The sequence below is a fragment of the Lissotriton vulgaris genome, chromosome 11 (genome assembly GCF_964263255.1).
Source record: "Lissotriton vulgaris chromosome 11, aLisVul1.2, whole genome shotgun sequence".
NCBI lineage: Eukaryota > Metazoa > Chordata > Amphibia > Caudata > Salamandridae > Lissotriton > Lissotriton vulgaris.
In genome coordinates, this window is record NC_141699.1 from 167643000 (window position 1) to 167664235 (window position 21236).

At 47.6% G+C, this 21236-nt stretch overlaps 1 protein-coding gene across 22 annotated transcripts in view; it reads right to left on the reverse strand.

Moving 5' to 3' along the window:
* Positions 1–21236, reverse strand: part of ATXN2 (ataxin 2) — a 1802199-nt gene that overhangs the window by 288079 nt on the left and 1492884 nt on the right. For 13 of the 22 annotated variants that reach the window (XM_086943053.1, XM_086943051.1, XM_086943049.1 and 10 more), the window contains one exon: positions 18077–18130. The exons of the other annotated variants lie outside the window; for them this stretch is intronic. In XM_086943053.1, the coding sequence (XP_086799179.1) occupies positions 18077–18130 (54 nt within the window). The remainder of the gene's footprint in view (positions 1–18076; positions 18131–21236) is intronic. 22 annotated transcript variants of the gene reach the window in all.

Sequence of the window (21236 nt, forward strand, 5' to 3'; positions counted from 1 at the left end):
GTAAGTAATAGGAGGCCCACGGGACGCGTGTGCAGAGTGTGAACTCACACACGAGATGCGTAACAAAGTCAATGGACAGTACAATTTACGAAAAAGGGGAGTACGGACAGTTCTGACTAGTTAGGACTAAAACGACTGGAAATCTGGACACTAGGAGAGTTGATCTACCCTTGAGCACCGACATGCTATTGTTACCTCACCTACGGGCTGCAGGTGCATAGGTGTCAAAGTGTGTCGGGTTTCTGCGTTGAAGTCTATGGAGCCTTGAAGAAAGATGCTGCAGGCGACCAGGAGGAAGCTGTCCGGAGTGATCCAAGGGTGGATCAAGGAAGATGAAGACCTGAAAGCAGAAGGGACAATGTTCAAAGTCACTAGCCAGTGACTGGAGTGGAACCAGGAAGGAACCAGATGCTGTTGTAGCGATCAGGTGAAGAGTGGACGCTTGACTCTGCAGCCACGTGGACCAGGAGGTGTCTTCGACGACCAGGATGGAGGCACGAGCTGTCCCACGCAGGCTCTCGCTGTCGGCGGTGTTGGTTCCGGATTCGGCGTCAATAGGCCTTGGCAAAGGCAACCCACGCGGTGAGTGGAATCGGCGTCCGGTGCAGACCAGGAGGGTCTGGGGTGCTTCTCCTTTGCAGGGAAGCAAGGGCCAGTCTGGAGCAACCAGACCAGCGGTGTGGATTTCAAGGATCGTCGTCTAGGAGACCACTAGCCAGCCGGCAAGTGACCAGACAACGCGTCGAGCAGCAATCAAGCAAAAGGGCCCCACGCAGATCTCGTGGATGCTGGAGGGCTGATCTGTGCAGGAGCTGCTCGGGGCTGGGGCTTCTCAATCTCAAAAGCACTTTGTCGAGGATGCCTCTGAAGTCGTGCTGGAAGCGAAGTGCAGTTTCTTGAAGATGGCCGGTCCCACGTGTCTCGTCGCACCCACGCTACTCAGCTGTGCTGCAGATGTAGGTTGAGGTCGGAGAGGTCTGGAAGTCCGGGTCTCGTCGGGCTCTGAAGTCTGGATCCACTCGGGAAGACGACATAGTGAACCGCTGGAACGCTTGATGGTGCCTGCTTGTGCAGGGTGGTCACTCCTTGGCCACAAGGGAGATTTCTTCAGTCTTCTGTGGAGCAGAACGTCGAAGTCCAGAGTTTCTTCTTGTAGATTCGATTCAGGATAATCTAATTTGGAATGGGACCAGCTCCTACCTTTATTCTCCTAAAGGGGGCTGTACTATCACTAGGTCCCTCCTATGGGCGGGACCAGGAAGGGGGTGGTTACACCCCCTAACCTTTGTTCGGTTTTGCGCCAGAGCTGGGGCTGGAGTGCCCCAGCAACTGGTTTGAGCCGGTGTATGCACAGGGGACCTTGCGTGCCCCAGGCATGTCTCATTCCTTTCAGGTCTGTCCTACCCAATACACAAAATCCTGTCTGGGGTGGTGCTAGCACAACCCAAGGCAGGAAACCCTTTGTCCAGGCCTCCCTCGCTGGAAGGACTCCCAGCAGTAGGAGGTCAGACTTGTGTCTGTGGTGGCAGTATCCATTTTGTGATGCTGAGGCTCGAGTTAACTTTAGCCGGGGTTCACAGTTACATACATGTCGTGTCCCTCTAAAAGGGTGGAATGCTACCCCTGTCGCCAGAATTGGCGAGGGGGTAGTATTCCAATTCGTATGACACCTTACTCAACATGTTTTGATAATGCTATGCCAAAGTTAGCAATAACCGTGAGGATTATAATGCACTTAAGAGTATATGGTATAGCGTTATCATGGAAACGGCTAAAGGACTTGGTTCAGAAAGCTGCATTCGGGCTCAGCTCATGCTAGAGCACCATCTCACATAATTCCAAGCACTCTGCCTCCAGGATTGTTAAGGCCTGCCATAGGAGTGACTTATAGGAGTATATGTGTCCATTTTAGGTTTAGATATAGGTATATTATATCTAAAGCAAAGGGTGATTTCACCACCTTACCCCAGCTGATTGATCAGCCAGTTGTGTCAGATTTGGATGGCCAGCCAGGGGTGGCATAATACATGCTGCAGCCCCTGGTAGGCCTTGGGTTCACTTATGCCCTGGGTACCTATGGTACACTGTACAAGGACTTACAAGAGTGACCCAATACCAATTGGTAAATGCACCTAAAGTACATGGATGTCAATTTAGAGAGAGAACAGCTAGGCTGTGGGTCTGATTAGCAGGCCCACAGCCAGGGAAAGTCGTAAACCAGTGAAGCAAAAAGCAAAATTCTAGGGTGACCATAGGATTGAAGACCCTACTCGCCTACATATACGGCAAATGAATGCTCTCATTTTTAAATATGTTGTTTAGCTCATAATCAAATGTAGAAAAAGTTTCACATTTTGGCTACTTTATTTGTATATACTTTATTAATTTGAATGTATTAATTTCAATATTATTGAATTTTGTAACTCAGTCGTGGACCCCCATAAGTAGGCCTCTTGGCCCACCAGGGTTCCTCAGACCATAGGTTAAGAACCAATGCACAAGTTACTGACCTTCGGTAACGATATATCTGTAAGAAACAGTAGTTAGTATTAGATTCCTTACCTTAGAATATCCCCAGGCGTCAGACTGGTTCCGGAAACTTTTGCGTAGCAGTACCCTTGCGCGTCGGTAGGCGTCATCTGCGGCTCCGCGTCCGTCGGCGTCGGGTTGACGTCGCCGGAGTGCTTAGACGCCTCCCTCGCGCGCTGACGTCAGTTCTTATACACAGCTTTTCCGCGCCAGAAACGCAGAGCCATGATAAAAACCAACACTGGTGCCATGAAACTAGGGCCCTGAAAGGGGATGACCTTAACCCTAGATATCGGTTCGCAGAATGGGGAGGATGGGTGGGGCGGTAAGGAATCTAATACTAACTACTGTTTCTTACAGATATATCGTTACCGATCTGAAAGAAACAGGTTAGTATTAGATTCCTTACCTTAGAATAGATACCCCAGCAATGCGAACCAATGATCACACCAGAACGTCCTGGAGAATGGAACGGCCAAAGAAGCCATCTCTCCGGACTTGGCTGTCCAGGCAGTAGTGTCTTGCGAACGTGTGCAGCGAGGCCCACGTAGCTGCCTGACAGATGTCCTGCAAGGGGACTCTCTGACCCAGGGCAGTAGTAGCCGCCGTGGCCCGAGTGCAATGGGCCCTCAGCCCAACAGGAGGCTCCTTTTTAGCCAAAGAATAGCACGCTTTGATGCACAAGACGACCCAACAAGAGATGGTTCGTTTGTGCACCGCCCAACCTTTCTTAGCGCCTACGTACCCTACAAAAAGTTCGTCATCCACCCGGAACTGGCGTGTGTGATCCAGATAGAATGAGAGCACACGTTTTGGGTCCAGACGGTGGAGCCTCTCTTCCTCTTTCGAGGGATGCGGATGCGGAAAGAAGGTGGGCAAGGTGATGGACTGCCCGATGTGGAAGGCTGTGACTACCTTGAGCAGGAAAGAGGGTCGCGTCAGCAACACAACTTTGTCCGGATGGACAGAAAGGAAAGGAAGTTTAGAGGAAAGAGCCTGGAGCTCGCTCACTATACTGGCAGAGGTGATGGCAACCAGGAATGCAGTCTTAAGAGTAACACAACGAAGAGGACACTTATCAAGTGGCTCGAAAGGAGCGCACATCAGATAGGTCAGAACAAGATTCAAGTCCCACTGAGACATCACGAAAGGAACAGGAGGAAACATATGAGTGATGCCCTTCAAAAATCTATTTACAATTGGGGACTTGAACAAAGAGGGCTGATCAGGGAGCCTTAAGAAGGCGGAAATGGCAGAAAGGCAGCCCTTTAGAGTGCCCAGAGAAGAGCCCTGCTGGGTAAGAGAAAGAAGAAAGAGGAGAACCTCTGAAAGAGGGGCAAAAAGGGGATCCACAGCCTTTGCTGTGCATCATGCCACAAATTTGTTCCACCTGCAGGCGTATACCGATTTTGTGGAGGGACGCCTGGCTGGCAGAATCACATTACAGACTTCAGGAGGCAAGTCAAATGGCCTCAACTGCCGCCGCTCAATCTCCACGCATGTAAGTGGAGACTGGACAGGTTCGGGTGGAGGACCCTCCCCTGCTGCTGCGACAGAAGGTCCTCCTGAAGAGGCAGACGAATCGGGGGATCGACAGGATGACTTGGGCCCGGTCGCGCCTGATCTTCTTCAGCACTCTGGGCTGAAGTGGTATAGGCGGAAAGGCATACAACAGACCGCAGCTCCACTCGCGACGAAAAGCGTCTCCGAGCGAGTGCCGCCTTGGAAATTCCAACGCGCAGAACTGACGATATTGCACGTTCTCTTCTGTGGCAAATAGATCTAAGCAAGGCTCTCCCCACTGCTGAAAGAGGCCTTGTGCCACGTCCGAGTTCAGACGCCATTCGTGATCCATCATGCATCGACGGCTGAGTTCGTCCGCCCGGGCGCTCAGGGAACCTGCCAGGTGTTAAACCACAAGGGTCACGCCCTGATGTTCCAGCCCCTGCCAGAGGCGCAGAGCCTCCTGGCATAGGGTATACGACCCCACTCACCCTGTTTGTTGCAGTACCACATGGCGGTGGTGTTGTCCGTGAACACCTGCATCACACTCCCCCAGACAGAGTGGAGGAATGCCTTCAGTGCAAGCCGGATCGCCTGCAGCTCCAGAAGGTTGATGTGGAGCCGGGTCTCCGCCAGAGGCCTCTGATCTCCACCTCTCCCATGTGGCCCCCCCAGCCCTGGAATGATGCGTCCGTCACAACTACGTGCTCCGGTTGGGGTAGGGAGAGGGATCTGCCGCTGACCCAATCGCGGTCCGTGAGCCTCCACTGAAACGATCTCGCAGTGCTCTCAGAGATCAAGACATAGTCGGACAAGTTGCCCTGATTCTGGGCCCACTGAAACTTCAGGTCCCACTGCAGAGCCCGCATCCGCCACCTGACGTGATGCACCAGAAGGATGCAGGAGGCCATCAGCCCAAGAAGCTGCAGCGTCAACCTGACCGAGACTCGGGATAACGGCTGAAAGATCGGAATCCGAGCCTGAATATCCCGAACCCGCTGTTTGGGAGGATAAACCCGAAACTGTGCCGAGTCTAGAACCGCTCCGATGAAGAGGAGCTTCTGAGAGGGACACAGGTGCGACTTCGGCACATTGATGGAGAACCCCAGCAGGTGCAGGAGATCGGTCGTAGTCTGGAGGTGGCTGACGACTGTTTGGGGCGATCCCGCCTTCAACAACCAGTCGTCGAGGTAGGGGAAGACTGAAACCCCTAATTTGTGCAGATGAGCTGCGACCACCGCAATCACTTTCGTGAACACCCGTGGGGCGCTGGTAAGTCCGAAGGGGAGCACGGTAAACTGAAAGTGCTTGTGGCCTACCATGAACCGCTGGTAGTGCCGATGGGCCGGCAGGACGGGAATGTGAAAATAAGCATCCTGCAAGTCCAACGCTACCATCCAGTCTACCGAGTCCAGGGCAGCTAAGATCTGAGCCAGTGTTAGTATCTTGAACTTCTCCTTCCGGAGGAAGCCGTTGACGTTCCGCAGTTCCAAGATAGGGCGTAGGCCCCCTTTTCCCTTCTTGGGAACCAGAAAGTAGTGGGAATAACAACCACACCCTACTTCTGGCCCAGGAACGTGCTCAATGGCCCCCTTGGCCAAGAGGGCTGTAACTTCCTCTCGCAGAAGATCCAAGTGATCCCCGACATGCGGTGGTACTGCAGTGGCATGGCTGGAGGGGTCGCCTCGAAGGGGAGGGAGTAGCCCCTTCAGACGATTTGCAGCACCCACTTGTTCGAAGTGATGGTGCGCCAGTGAAGGAGGTGATGGCGAACCCTGCCCCCCACGGGGGTCGTGTGGGCCTGAAAGCTCGGACTAGGAGGGCTTTGAGGCGGATGCTGCGGGGGTGGATGTGGACTGGCCTCGCCGTTGTCCCTGGGCACCGCCACGGCGGTTACCACATCCGCCACAGCGCTGGATGTTAATTTGCGACCTGTGGCTGGCAGGATGTGTGGGGGCGACCCTTCCTTGCCAACGAAAGGAGCAAAAGGCAGCAGGTTGCCGACAGGCCCAAGGACTTGGCCGTAGCCCTGGAGTCCTTAAAGCGCTCAAGCGCACGGTCTGCCTTGTCGCCAAAGAGGCGACGGCCATCAAACCATAAGGGTGTTTTGGAAATCAGCCGAAAAGTTGGCGGACCTCAGCCAGGCGTGGCGACGAATCGCCACCTTAATTATCATCGCTCTGCCTAGCGAGTCCGTTGTATCCAGCCCACATCCGATGGAGTTCCGTGCCGCATCTCAACCCTCCGCAAGGGCTTGGGCGAGTTTAGTCCGGGCCTCCTCTGGACATTGTGGCAGCACGTCCGTGACCGTGTCCCACAGAGAGTGGGTATAACGGCCCAAGATGCACGCGGTGTTAACTGACCGCAACCCCAAACTCAGTGAGGAGAACATCTTCTTACCATACTGTTCGTACCTCCTGGATTCCCGATCGGGGGGAGCCGTCGGGAATGCGGTCTGGGAGGTAGAGGCCTCTATGACCATGCCCTCGGGGGTGGGGTAGGTGGAAAGGAAGCAAGGGTCGCCCGGAGCCAGGCGGTGTCGTCTGGCCACATTCCTATATACAGGGGGACCTGTAGCGGGCCTGGACCAGGTGCCCAGAAGAACGTCAGACAAGGCCTCATTAAACGGCAACAGAGGCTCGGAAGAGCTTGCTTGTGGTTTAAGGACCTGAGTGAGGAGGTTAGTCCTCACGGCCGCGACAGGGAGTTCAAGGGATAAGGCCTTGGCCGCCCGCGTCAACACCACACTATAGGCAGCCCCCTCCTCCGAAGCCATGGTAGGAGGGGAGACAAAACCAGTGTCTAGCGAAGTGTCCAAACCACTGGCATCCCCTAGCTCACCTGCCCAGTCCTGGTAAGGCTGGCACTCATGTGCCAGAGGGTCTTCAGACCCCTCCCAATCTGCCTCGCCACCCATCTCCTGGTACTCAGGGTCAAATGATGGGGCCGGGTCATAGAAGTAAAAGTCTCCCATCGGCGCCGATAGTGGCATCGAGCGGCGCCGCTCGGCGCCAATAGCGGCATCGAGTGGTGCCGCTCCGGCGCCGGACACGGATCGGAGGGGGGACCGGGGACGACGACGTCCTGGGACGGCACCGGGGGCGACACCCTGGGGGCCGATGAGGTCGTAAGGTAGACCAGCGACGACCCGGAACCGGATCCAGCGGGGCCCTGCGGCGTTGGGACCGAAGTAGCCAACTGCGCTGAGGCCGAAGCACCCGACGGCCCAAGGGCCGAAGCACCCGGCCCGCTTGGAATCCCAGTTGGGCCGTTTGGCCCGAAGGCGCCGCGGAACCCGACGGAGGAGTGAGCGACCTCATGGCCGTGAGAAAGGAGTCGATCTCCTCCGGCGTTGCGTTCTGCCCAGGGACCGGCAGGTATGGAGCAGGCCGCGACGCCTGCAGCTCCGCGTGGGCGGTGTCACCCGAACCCCCGGCCGCGTCGCGCGAGCTTCGGGGGAGTCGGAAGAGCGATGTCGCTTCTTCGACTTCTTCTGCCTCTTACCTGAGGACTTGGAGCTCAAGGAGTGGTGTCGATCCTCCGAGCCGTGATGACTCCGGCCCCGCGACTGGTCCCTCGACCTCCTTCTGGACCGGGACCTCGAGCGGCGCGGGACCGACTTCCGGAGCTCGAGGCGCTTGCGGGACTGCTCCCGCCTAGCCTTCGACGTCAAGGCCGGCAGTAAGGGCATGACTTGTCATCGTGGTCGGGCCCCAGGCAATGAAGACCCCGGCGATGGGGGTCGATAACCGACATCAGTCGGCTGCAGTCGATGCAGGGTTTGAACCCGGCATCCCTACCGGCAACGTCGGCATCCCTACGGGTACCGTCGGAGTCGTTCGACTTCGAAAAGTGATCAAAAATGATCGAAAAAGTTTAGTCAAAAAATGACTAAGGGTACCACTTTTTCCGGATCGGCGCTTGCTGGCGCGGAAAAAAGAAGAACTGACGTCAGTGCGCGAGGGCGGCGTCTAAGTACTCCGGCGACGCCATCCCGGCGCCGACGACGGATGCGGAGCCGCAGACGACGCCTACCGACGCGCAAGGGTACTGCGACGCAAAAGTTTTCGTATCCAGTCTGACGCCTGGAGATATTCTAAGGTAAGGAATCTAATACTAACCTGTTTCTATCAGATGTTCTATATTAAAAAGCAAATTATATAAGTAAGTCTTATAAATCAACACAATCACATCCAGAAGAGCCCAATACATTAAACAGGAACATCGAATAAATAGTTCACACCCATGCAGTGTTATAAGAGTAAAGAAAAGCGCAGGAAAAAAACAAAAACCCACACATCTTGTCAATATTATACTCCTTGAATATATACAACAGCCTTATTGTCAGTTACAGTCTTATCTCACTCTATTAACTTAACGGGTGAATCATTCAAAGCCTCAGACAATGAATAACAAGGTCATAATACACATGCAGGCCACCTTTTACATATAATGGGGACAGGAGTTAAGATTAACATTTTGCCTCTATTTGTTTTCTCTGCTAAACATAGCCGAAACATTTTTGCCAAGACTAACCAAAACACAGTTTCCATTTGCAAGTAAAAGGAATGCATAATCACGGAGGACTTTAACAAATCTGGCCTGCTGCCTTAAAGAGGTGCACACTACATGTCTGCCTGACCAGTCCACCAAGGAGGATACTGAGGCCCACATGATATATGTAGGGCACACAAGCACTAAACTTGGACCACTGCTGCATGTTTAGGACTCAAATAATGCTTCCATTTTCCCCACAAAAAACTGTGGTGCCAAAGAGCCAATAAACTTGACTTTTTCAAAACGTCATGAGCATACAATGAAAACGTTGATAGCCTTTGGCCCAAACCAGATTTCGCTAATCAGTCTCACATTAGGCACTTATGGGGACTGATCACTAAAAATTAAAACTTTTATATAACGTAATGAAAGGAATTTAGGAAAGGAGCTAACTTTACAACTGTACTTTGTTATTTTAAACTAATACTGTACTGATGTTTTTTAAATCTAATAAATACGAAGTTGATCCACATGTATTACCACAAAAGTTAATCGCCAAGTAGTAACTACTACAGGAAAAAGTCAGGGGTAATGTGTTGATCTCACCTTGGTATTCCTTAAACACTTGAACTGTAAAAAATATTTTGGAAGTCTCTTTTGTATTGCACTCTCACTGAGCACACACAGTTTTGTAGGTGTACCTATGAAAGCTGAATCTACCAGATACATCTAGAACACCAACCATTACTTAGTGAGAGTCATTTTCGGAACCCTGTTTTATTATGCAAATCATTACTTTAAACACGTTGTTATCGAATATAATTAATAATTGCTTTTAGTAGTTCCGGTTTGGTTCCAATAAAAATGTTTTAAAAAATACAGTGTGCTGGTAGATTTTTGACAACTCTGCAAAATGAAATTACTTTCCATAAGAGGCTTTTTAAAAAGTCAGCACGGATATCCTCAGTGACTGGCTAAATGAATGGTTTAAGAAAACAATAGCTGAGCAAGGCATATGCCAACCTGCTCTCCACCTACCATCATAGCATACAAAAATTAGCTTTTCCCTGAGGTAGTTGGAAACAGACTATTTGTTACACATCGCACAGAACAAGTTATTTACCTTCAACGACGTTCTTTCTGGTGGATACTCAGATTTTTCACCTTGTGAATATTCTGCAAGCGGGAAACTGTATTTGGAAACTTTAAAAGCAGTGCTCCTGCATGCCGGAAGTGACTAGCAGAGTTGCATATAACTGTCTCCCTTGTGCAATGACAGGAGTTACTTTCGTAGACTGTTTGCACACTCAGATGCAGAGTATATTAGCAGACTGGCATGACCAGTGTGCAGTTTTTTCAATCGGGACCATTTAGATGACAAGTGTCCTAATTTACATAAAGGGGAGTTGGGAAGGTCGGTGAGTAATCTGTGGTTAGGTAGATTATCCCCCAGAAAGAGCTTTACCGAAGGTAAGCAACTTGTTTAAATGATTGATACTTTTAACTGCAGACTCCTCACCTAGTGAATAGATACAATAGCAGTACCTCCACATGTGGTGGGTCTGTGAACTGACTCAAAGCAAAAAGTCCTGCTGAACCAAGCAGACAAAAAACCTCCTAGACAGACCAGTCTACTGAAGCAGTTGTGCTTTGTGAATGAATGTACTGCCGCTCACGTGGTAGTCTCAAAAATGTCGAGGAAAAGTACTCTGCATGCAAGCACAGCGATGGTAGCCTTAGGTCTTTTGGAATGAGCCCATAAGACCTCTGAAAGCTGATTCTTCGCCAGTGCACAGCAGATCTTTATGCAGAGAACAATTCATGGGGAGATGGTCCGCTTTTAAATTGCTTTACCTTTCCTTACCCCAGAAAGACCCACTAAGAACTGATAATCCATCCAATGTTCTTTGATGAATCAATATAAGAGTTTAGAGTTCTCTTGGGGTCCAAAAAAAGTCTCTCTTACTCCCTAGAGGGTTGAGCTATGGCAAAGGAAGGGTGATAGCCTTATTGACATGAAAGGGATTCATCACTTTAGGTAGAAAGGAAGCATAAATCATCAACACCAACTTATCTGGAAAAGGTATGTTGTATAAGACGGAAACACAGAAAGAGCCTGCACCTCACTCACATGGTTGGCTGATATTACAGTGACAAAAGCTTTAATGGACAAGTATAATGCAGCTCAAAATGTTTGAACATCAAAATAGTGAGAACTAAGTTCAAGCCCACTGTGGCATCACAGAGGGTGTTGGCGTATACAAATATTGGAAACCTTTCATAAATCTTATCACAACTGGTGAGACTTAAAGGCAGGTCATTCAGCAACTACAAAAAGCCAAAAGAGGTGATAAATAGCCTTTAACAGTGCCTACGGCAAGTCCTTGTTGAGGCACAACTTCAGACTACTTTGTAAGGCGAGGGCCAATTTGTCATGTTTCAGTACCCAGCCACAAAATTATCCAGTCACGCAAACAACCTCAAGAGGAAATGTGCAAAGAAATCGATTACCACCGCTAAATCTCCAAGCATAAAGATGCAAACTGTGCAGGCCTGGTGTGCAGTATCCTGTCCAGCTCCTACAACAGAAGATCCTCCTGAAACTGCAGCTTTATCAAAGGACACATGCTCATTCCAAAAAGTTTCAGGTAACACTTTCCTGGCCCAATCCGGTGCCACTAATAGGACCTAGATCCAGTCAGAACTCATGGTAGTAGAGGCAGCAGACAAGAGTCCCGAACACCATAATAGACTGAATGCATCTCTGTGAGAGTTGCTTGGAAACTACTGCGCAAAAAACCTGACATTGGGCTTTCTCTGCAGTGGCGGAAAGATTGAGCCATAGTTCTCCCCATTGATGGAAGATGTGGTGCACCACCTCTGGGTGCAACTGCCATCCGTGATCTGCTAATTGTCAGCAGATAAGTTTGTCCTTACTAGCATTTAGATGCTGAAACATTTCCTGACAGTCTAGCCACTCCTTGTGGTGTAGAGACTCCTGACAGAGCCCAGGATATCACCATGCTTTCTCCAGTACCACATGGCAGTGATGTTGTCGGAGCACCTACAACAGCATTCCTCTGATGTTGGGAAGGAAGGCCTTCAGCACCAAATGAATCGCTCTCAACTCAAACAGATTCATGTGGGACACAGTCTCCACCGGAAATAAGAGGCCTCTGATCTCCACCTCTCCCAGGTAGCTTCGCTGACCAAAAAGTGATCTACCCATCACCACTGTCAAAAGAGGGTTGGTAAGGAGATGGGACTGCCAGTGAACCAATTATGGTACAGTAGCTACCTGTGCAGGCCTCCTCTGAAATCTGGATACAATCCAACAGATTTTCCTGGTGCTGTACCCACTGGGAATTGAGGTCATAAGACAGAGCCCGGTGTGCCCTTTGGTATGTTCAAACAGCAAGATGCAGGAGTCCAACAATGCAACAGCCTCAAAGTCAACCACACTGTGATCCAGGACAGAGGCCGAAACATTAGGATCACAGCCCTAATGTTCTGGACTTTCTGCTCTTGGAGAAAGGCACAAAACCCTACAGTATCCAGAATTGTACAGTTGAATTTGGGGGTCAGCAAAGGAGTCAGTTATGACTTTAGCACGTAGATAGTGAACCCTAACAATGTTAGAAGGTTTGTCATCTGGAGATGGTTGAGGACTGCATGGGGCAAGCCCGCCTCCAGCAGCCAGTCGTCGAGTTGTGGAAAGACAGGTACCCATGTTCTCCAAAGGTGTGCTGCGACCACCATCACTTTTGTGAACTCCCGAGGGGCACTGGTGAGACCAAAATGAAGCACTGCACACTGAAAATACTTCTGGCTCACTTTGAACCACAAGTAGCACCTGCTGGCCTGCAGGATGGGGATATGGAAATAATCACCCTGCATCTCCAGAGCCACTAGCCAGTCTAGGGGGGGTCTAGAGCAGACAGGACCTGGGTTAGCATGAGTGTCTTGAAATTGTCCTCCTAAGAGGAAGACTTTGAGAGGCCTCTTTGGCAAAAAGAAGTAGCATGAATAACACCCAGTTACTACATCTGAGGCTGGAACGCATGCATTCTATGGCTCCTCTGGCTAAAAGGGCCTGCACTGCCTCTTCGACGACAGACAGATGGTCCTCTGTCAGCTGCCTTGATGGCGGTGAAAGGTGCAGCAGGGTGGGGAGAAGTGGGGGGGGCATAGCCCCATTAGACAATTTGAAGGACCCACTTGTCTGATGTGATCGCATGCCACCCCTGAATGAAACATCGGATCCTGCATCCAAAAGTGTGGCTGTGTGCCATCAAGGACTCCCTAAATCTGTTTTGCAGATGCAGGAGAGTGGGGGACTGAGTTGTTCATTGTCCCTGTTGTCCAAGGCATTACTTTTGTGAACCACAGCTTCAACCACAAAAGGGTGGAAAAGCCTGTTGGGGCGGGATTTGACACTGGCGAAATAGTAATCCTTGACCGTAGCCACGGAGAGGGCAAATTTACTGGTAGAATGTCTGGTAGGGCCAGAGACAAACAAGGAATGTATGGTGGCCCTGCTTTCTTTGAATCATTGCAGGGCACATTCCACTTTGTTGATAAAGAGGCGAGAACCATAATAGGGTACTGCCATTAGGGATGCTCAGACATCCCTGGAGAAACCTGTAGATTTCAACAAGGTGCGGCACCAAAGTGACCCACTTGTACCCATTGCCCAACCTAGGCAGTCACTCATGTCCGAGCCAGAGCAGATAACAAATTTTGCTGCGTAGTTGCCATCTTAAATAGTTTGGGTTATGGATGCCTAAAGGTCATCTGGAGCTGCCAATAAAACTTGAACGATTGTTTTCCATAAAGCATGGGATAAACAGCCTGGAAGACAGCTGATGTTTATTGAGCTGAGAGCAAGGGTCGTAGAGGAAACAAATACACTTCTATTCTTTTTGACTCCGAATCAGTTTGAGAAGTACAGAGGGTGTGGGAATTTCTAGTGGACACCTGTACTATCACACACTCTGAAGTAGGATGTTGTTTAAGAAAGTATGGATCGCCTGGTGCTGGACGATGACGTTGAGCAACCTACCTATCAACTGATGGTCCCATAAATGGTTTCGCCCACGTGACAAAAAGGGAATTCTTAAGAGTCTCATTAAATGGTAGAAGAGGTTCTGTAGGGGCTTGACCAGGCTGGAGAACCTCTATCAGACTATTAGTCTTCATCGCCATAGTTGTAAGTTGTATGTCTAATACTGATGCCACCCTTTGCATAACAACGGGCGAAGGCGGTGCTTGCCTCAGTAACAGGACCAGGAAACAAGGCTAGTATCCTGAAAAGTGTCCAGGCCACTGTCATTTTGAGGTTTTTCATAAAAGTGTTCATCATTATATTGTGGGGCATGAGCATCCCCTTCACCAAAATTGGCATGGTCAGAGTCCATGCTGAAAAGACTGCAAGGTTTGGGCCCCATTGTACGATAAGGGCAAATTGTGAGAATTGGAAGGATTGCTTGTTGGCTGCACTCTGTGAAAGCCGGGCAAGACCTCTGTCAGGGTAGTGTCAAGGTAGCGTTGGATTCTGCAAATTGTCCTCTGGTGTTGGCAATGGTATCAATATAAAGGAAACCAGTGCAGATCGAGGCATTGGAACTAAAGTTGGCGCTGTTGAACCTGATGTGGGTTGAAAGGGCACAGATGGCGCACTGAGGGTGGATCCTCTGGCGGCAGTCGGATTGGAGGCCCTTTTAAACCTTGGGGCTCCAATGTGCACCTGAGCGAACTGTTAAAGTGTCAAACATGTGCAGCATGTTCTCCTTGAAGGCTACTACTTCTTTTGACGCAGCAAACAGACCATGAAATTCAGGGTGCATCAGGAGCAGACTATCGATCATCTCCTATGAGGTTCAAGGGCAACACCGGGTGGCACACTAACACCTTCTCTGGAGTTCGAGAATGGCAAGAATGGGCAGATTCCAGTTTGGGCTTTTTCTGCTTTCTCATTCCATTTACCCGAAGACTTCGACCGCCACGAGAATTTGCTGTGGGAACAGGAGTTTTCCATTGACTTCAACCAGTCATGGTGGAGGGAGGGTCTAGGGTTTTAGGAGAAACATCGCCACACAGTTCCATTTGGCCTTAATGCAACATAAGCATACTTAGCATCCCACCACACCCTCATCACCAGACTCCACCACATCAGCATCAGAAGAAACGCCCTCAAGTGGATCACCCTATTCCTTACAGGACACACACAAAGAATCCAACTACCACCTTTCACCTCTGAACCCAAGAGCACTATCTTCGGAGTCCCCCAAGGATCCTACCTCAACTCCACCCTCTTCAATGCCTTCCTGATTCCACTGGCCAACATTGCCCGTGCCCACAGACTCAACATAATCTCATACTCTGACGACACCCAATTCATCCTCTCGGTCACAGGTGACCCCGACACCACCAGAGCCAAATTCCAGAACTTGACGATCACCCCATCTGCTCACATTGGGTTTTAGGAATACCACTCATACTTGAAAACATCCCTAAGTTCCACCCTTGCAGAGGGGGGGGGGGGGGGGGGGGGGGTCGCAGCACGCATCATGACTAGGCTTCATGATGCGAGGAGGATTCCCCATGATGAAGCATGACACCTTTGGTGTGTGAGGGGAAACCGTTCTTAAAAGGGATACTCCCCAATAGATTATCCATTTGTCTGTTCCCATTATTTGACATACACTCCGTTACGTCAGACCCGAGGGATCTGTGTGTATTGAGTCTTTAACTGGGGGGTGTTCCCTCGTTGCTACATTATAACTCCTCAGGCCCCCCCTTGTGTGTATGCACCAAATTACAAAATTTATTTATTTATTTATTTATTTATTAACAACATTTATAGAGCGCGAACGAAGGCCCAAGGGCATCTCGGCGCTAAGATATCTGCAGTATTTAACCAGAGAGGGGAAGACGGAGTTTACTGATTAAAAAGCCAGGTCTTGAGTTGTTTACGAAAAGACCAAAGTGAGGGGCTTGTTTTAATCGAATGCGGCAGAGTGTTCCATAGTTTAGGCGCTGACACAAGAAATCTTCTGTCTCCCCATGAAACAGATTTGGTACGAGGTACCACAAGATCATGTAGACTGGAGGAGCGTAGTGATCTGGGGGGGCAGTAGGGGGTAAGATTTTGAATGAGAAAGGCTGGTTCCAGGTTGAGCAAGGCCTTGTAAACTATACAGAGAGTTCTGAATTTTATTCTGTTTCTAATGGGAAGCCAGTGTAAGTCTCTGATGGTTTCTGACGCAGATTGAGGTTTAGGGATTCTTCCCAGAAGCCTAGCGGCTGCATTTTGGATAATTTGCATTTTGTTTAGGACTCTTTCTTGTGCGTTTAGAAACAGTGCGTTGCAATAATCCAGGGTAGACAGAACCAGGGAAGTAACCAAGGTTTTGCCAGCTGTATCAGGAAGGAAGGGAAGGATTGCCATGACCAACATCGCCTACTGGATGAGATCCAACTTACTGACGCTGAACACTGACAAAATGGAGGTGCTCATCTTCGGGAAAAACACCTACCCTTGGGATGACAACTGGAGGTACACTGCACTTAGACCCCCACCTATCCACACCCGCAAACTCAGCATCATCCTTGAGACGGTGTGCAAGGTCAACGCAGTAGCCTCCTTCTGCTTTCACACCCTCTGCATGCTTCGTTAGACCTTCAGATGGATCCTCATCAACATCAAGAAAACAGAGACTCAAGCCCTCGTCACCATCTGACTGGACTATGGAAATGCTCTCTATGCCAGAACCTCCCACCTCCACAAACACTACAGACTATACAGAATGGATTAGCCAGGCTCATCCTCGACCTCCCCATCAGGACAGCATCATCCTTCACCTTAGAAATCACCATTGGCTCCTCATCCAGAAGAGATGCCAGTTTAAGCTACTGACCCAGGACTACTAGGCCCTCCCCAACACTGGACCCTCCTAAATTAACCAACTCCTGAGTTTCCAATAGCTAACCAGAGAACTTTGACCCGGCTACCTCGCAAATGTCCATTGCATCCGGCGGAGCCACAGCGGAGGTAATTCCTTCTCCTACCTCCCCGCAAAGTCCTGGAATGACCGCTAACCCAACCTCCGAACATCCCCCTCACTTGCAGACTTCAGGAAGGGACTCAAGACCTGGCTCTTCGACTAAGGCTCCCTACTCCTCAGCGCCTGAATACCTCCCAGGGTGATCACCAGCGCTTAACAAATACTAATTGATGAAAAAGAGAGGGTAGGTTATGGACATCTGTTTGTGAAAATCATGGCTTGTCCACTGTTGTTTTAGGGGTGACAGTCACTCGTTTACTGTGTAGAAATTTATAATAAAAACCAAAAAAGTCTAAAAGCGAAAGGAGTAGCTACCGGAGCAGAATGGCGTCAAGAGTGAAGCCGCTCACCACCATGCATGCAAAAGTACTGATTTAAAGTTTACAGATCCAGTCTGAAACAAGGGAAATATTTACAAGGTGAGGAATCTACAGTTAGACGTATCCATCAGAACCTAGCTTTATTAACACTTTAAGATGCAATGCATCTCATACAATTTAAGAGTGCAATAAAGCCATTTCCATTTAAGTACAGCAAGCATTTCATTAACATTCAAATTTCAAGAAAGAAACATTATAGTTCTCAAAATAAGTACAAAGGGATGTGTAGATGATCTCTAGGGATGTGTTTTGTCTACTCTATATCACACGATTAACAACCCCTTGTGTTCTGTGAACCTCTTTGGATTGTCTGGCCCTCACAGTAGATCAGCTGCAAAGAAACTGTGTTTTTGAAATAGGAAAGTAGTTCACAAAATGGCAATTAAAAAATGCAGTGGATTAACTAGGAACATTTTGGACTATATTATTTTAATACCAGTAATCAAGTGCAAATTCTTGGTCTTTGGTTACGGCTACTATACATATATCATCTGGGTGAGGATAGGCTTAACGACCATCATCATATTTTACCTATATTACTCAAAGCATAGAGGGGGGCCCCTTATATGGAATACTTGCTTGCTATTTTAAAGGACTTAAGCCATCTTGTTCTTAACCGTTTCCATCACAATGGTGCTATGTTGAGTTCTATGCTTCCTCCTGTGATCAATAATTAAACGAGGTCAAACTATTGCCTGTAAGAATAGCCTCTAACTGCTCCAGTTAAAATAAAAATTGTGTTTCATATACAGCATACATATTGAAACATCCCAACTAAACCCTTAAAGTCTCATACTAAGAGAAAACTCAGCGTCATAAACATTATCTAAAATAATATCTTTGCATTACTCTTTATTTAAAAAATGGAGTTACTTTCAAAATTAAATGGATTTTTCCAAGGACACTACTTTGTGATTTGGGCAATACATTTCACATTTTGAGTTTATAAACAAATGAAATGGGTTGATGTAAACAAATTCTTGTATTTGTATTCAAGCAGATTAGCTTAACGGAAAGAAAACTAATTGTGTAATATAAAGATACTCTCCTCTACGGACTGTTTATGTACAGTTCATATTATAAGCAAACAAAATAACTCACTGGCAAAGTAGAAAGAAGAGCCTGTTTCCTTGCTGTTTGGTATTTTGGGACATGCTGAATTTGGGGAAATAGAAAGGTAAATTAGCCTCATTTTCACGCGAACCTTCAAATAAAATATATTGGTCGCACGCAGTATGTCTGGGGCATGCACTGCTCGTTTCAGGTTGTTAAACGTTCCTGCTGTTAGTTTTGGATAGTGGGGACTATCGTGAACCAAACATTGGGAGAAAATAAATTTGAGTACAGAGAGAAGGTTGCTGAAATGTGTTTAACTTGTTAAGCGAACCCTGAATAGTGTTTTTTAAAGAGCTGCAAAATAGGATACCATTTGACATTCTAAAACAAAACTATGAATGATAATTGAGGTTTTAAATAAACAATGTCAAAAAATCTCAACACTTCCAATCTCAATTTATTTCTTTAGGAGATGCAATTACAGCTTCATATATAGGATCACTATTTCCCTGGGAAAACAGATTTCAACAACATGACTATATACACACAGGGGATTATGAACAGTTTAGTATCACACTTCCTTTAAAGATTTGATAATGTTAACTGTCGTAAGCTCTATGTTTTTCATAAATGGACGAATCGAGGCTTAAAAAGAGAAAAGGTTTGGAAAATGTTTATTTTAGTGAAAAAGACGTAAACTACGCCTGTGTTCCAGACTTTCAGCTTTGCAGATACAGGATGTTTTACAGGCCAAGAAATTAATATGAAGCAATATTAGCACTTTTGAGATACTGATTTAGAACTCTGCAGTTTGACATCATTGACAACAACATACCACAATAAAACTAGAACATCTGCAGAAAAGATTTGGACAAACAAAGACCCTCTACATCTTGGAATGTTCATAAATGGTGGCTAGTCAAGATTTAATGTGGATCAAATCCAAGTAGGTAATAGACAACCCCTAACTTAAGATCAACAAAGGTAAAAGGAACACAGGGAGGATAACTCAGAGATCTAGGTGTAACCTGAAGGTGATAGTTTAGACATGTGGTGGCTTGACACAATCTTACATTGTTCAGTTGAGAAAAAAGAATCCTATACTATGCAATAAAATCTGGCTGCATTTTACTTTCCAGGATGAACTATATCATTGTTATTTATTTTAGAAGTTCGGAAATTAAACAAAATCTTAAATGAACTACATTAATTGCCTTCATAGGAAATACAGGCCAGCCTTGTAACACTCTACAGCAGCTAAGCAAAAACCTACTTGTGTGTTCTCCATCAAGATATGAAGGTGTATATATTTGGAATTTAGAAGTCATAAATCTATTCGAAGGTAGAAGAGCACAGTACAGTTCCAAGAAAAAAAAAAATAGAGAACAATTTCTGGGAGGAGAGGAATGTAGTTGTCCATTTTCAAGGGGCTTGAAGAGGTGTGCCTTCAGCTCTTTCCTAGTCTGCACGAGAATCGTGGTAGTCCTGATGGATATGGTGATGCTGTTCCAGATACGAGGTGCATAGTTGGAAAATTATTTTCCTAGTAGCTTATTTTTGCATTTATTCATCTTCAATCTGATGTTTTTCTGTCAGCAGGTATCCTGACATCCACCCGAGATAGTGATCTTCTCGGCCAGAGAGACGGGGTAGCATCAGTCAAGATGGCTGTGTAGGCAATGCAGTTGATCCTGAACATGGTGTAGGCGTTAGGAGGAGGTAATCTGCTTGAGGAATTCAGACTGCTGATGAACTGGCTGCAGAATGCTTGATGTGTCAGGGAGGCTGTGGCGCAAGGCGTTATCATCCACACGCATGAGTGTGGAACTTAGATGGGAGTTATGAACTCCCTTTCCAGAATGAATGGATTACCTTCCTTTAGTAAGGAGTGCTGGTACAAAGCTCTGTTCACCTTCTTGGTGATTCGCTTCTTCTGCGTGAGGTTATTGTCAAGGGTGAATCTGAGGACCTGGCACGGAGTAATAGTCGATGGTTAAATCCGTACAGTTCATTACACAGAGCTAGAACTAGACTAGTCAGCAGTATTTCAAGAACAGAAGTAACTTGTTTCTGGTTGGGTCAAATTTTAGGCAAGTGTGGGACAATAAGCAACTGGATAACATACAGGCAGTGTTTGAGACTGCGGATGTATTGATTGAGCAAACATGCATGGAAAGCTGCATGTCAGTGTAAGAGTGAATTTTAATGTAGTTGTCAGTAACCAGAGTTCCAAACCCCTCAATGGAGATATTGATTATAATGGAAACAGGTCGGATGAATACGTTACCTACCTTTGGTAACACCTTATCTGGTAGAGACAGGTTCTAGCCATAGATTCCTTAGCTTAGAATTCTCCCCAGGTGCTAGACTGGATCTGGAAATGTTTGTACAGCTGCACCTCTGCGCCGTTGTAGTGGACGTCAAGCAACTCCGTAGTGACGTCCATATAAGTCCTTCTCTGAAGCGTTGATGTTCGTTTCTTGTGGGACTACCTTTCACGCTGAGCCACTTTTAGAAATTGCATATGGAAACAGTGAGCAAAACATAAATAACTTTTTGATAAACAAATACAAATTCATGAAAAGAGGCATTAGAATTCCAAGAAAGGGATCTTGAGGGCAACAGGACTAACTCTTCGCACAGTGGGGAAGATGGGTGGGTATTTAAGGAATCTGTGGCTAGAACCGGTTCCTACTAGATAAGGTGTAACCGAAGGTAAGTAACTTACTCATCTGATGGAGACATCTAGCCGCAGATTGCTTACCTTGGAATTAGATACCTAAGCAACACCCTCCTTAAAGGCGGGTCTTTGAACTGAATTGTCAAAAAAAGATCCCTAAATATGACTAGCTGGTTAAGCTGTCTAAAGAATCACAGACAAAGCAAAAAAGAAGCTCCACTACAAGAATTGTGTGAAGCCCTCGTGAGAAACATGTGGACAATATAACCCACAACAGAGGGATAAGGAAGTGTTGGAGAAAACACTTGATAAAAATAATACTTTACATCCCTGTCAAAGTCAATCAACCCATGACTATACAAGGCTGGGAGGCAAAATACATCAAGCCATGCCACTAAAGTAGAGCATCGGGTCTATGCTGTAGAAACTAGAAAGCGATCTAACCCTAATCCTCCACAAATGAGCAAAACTCAGGGGCAAAGGACATTAACCCTACCCCTGAATTAAATTAATATCCCTTTGTTA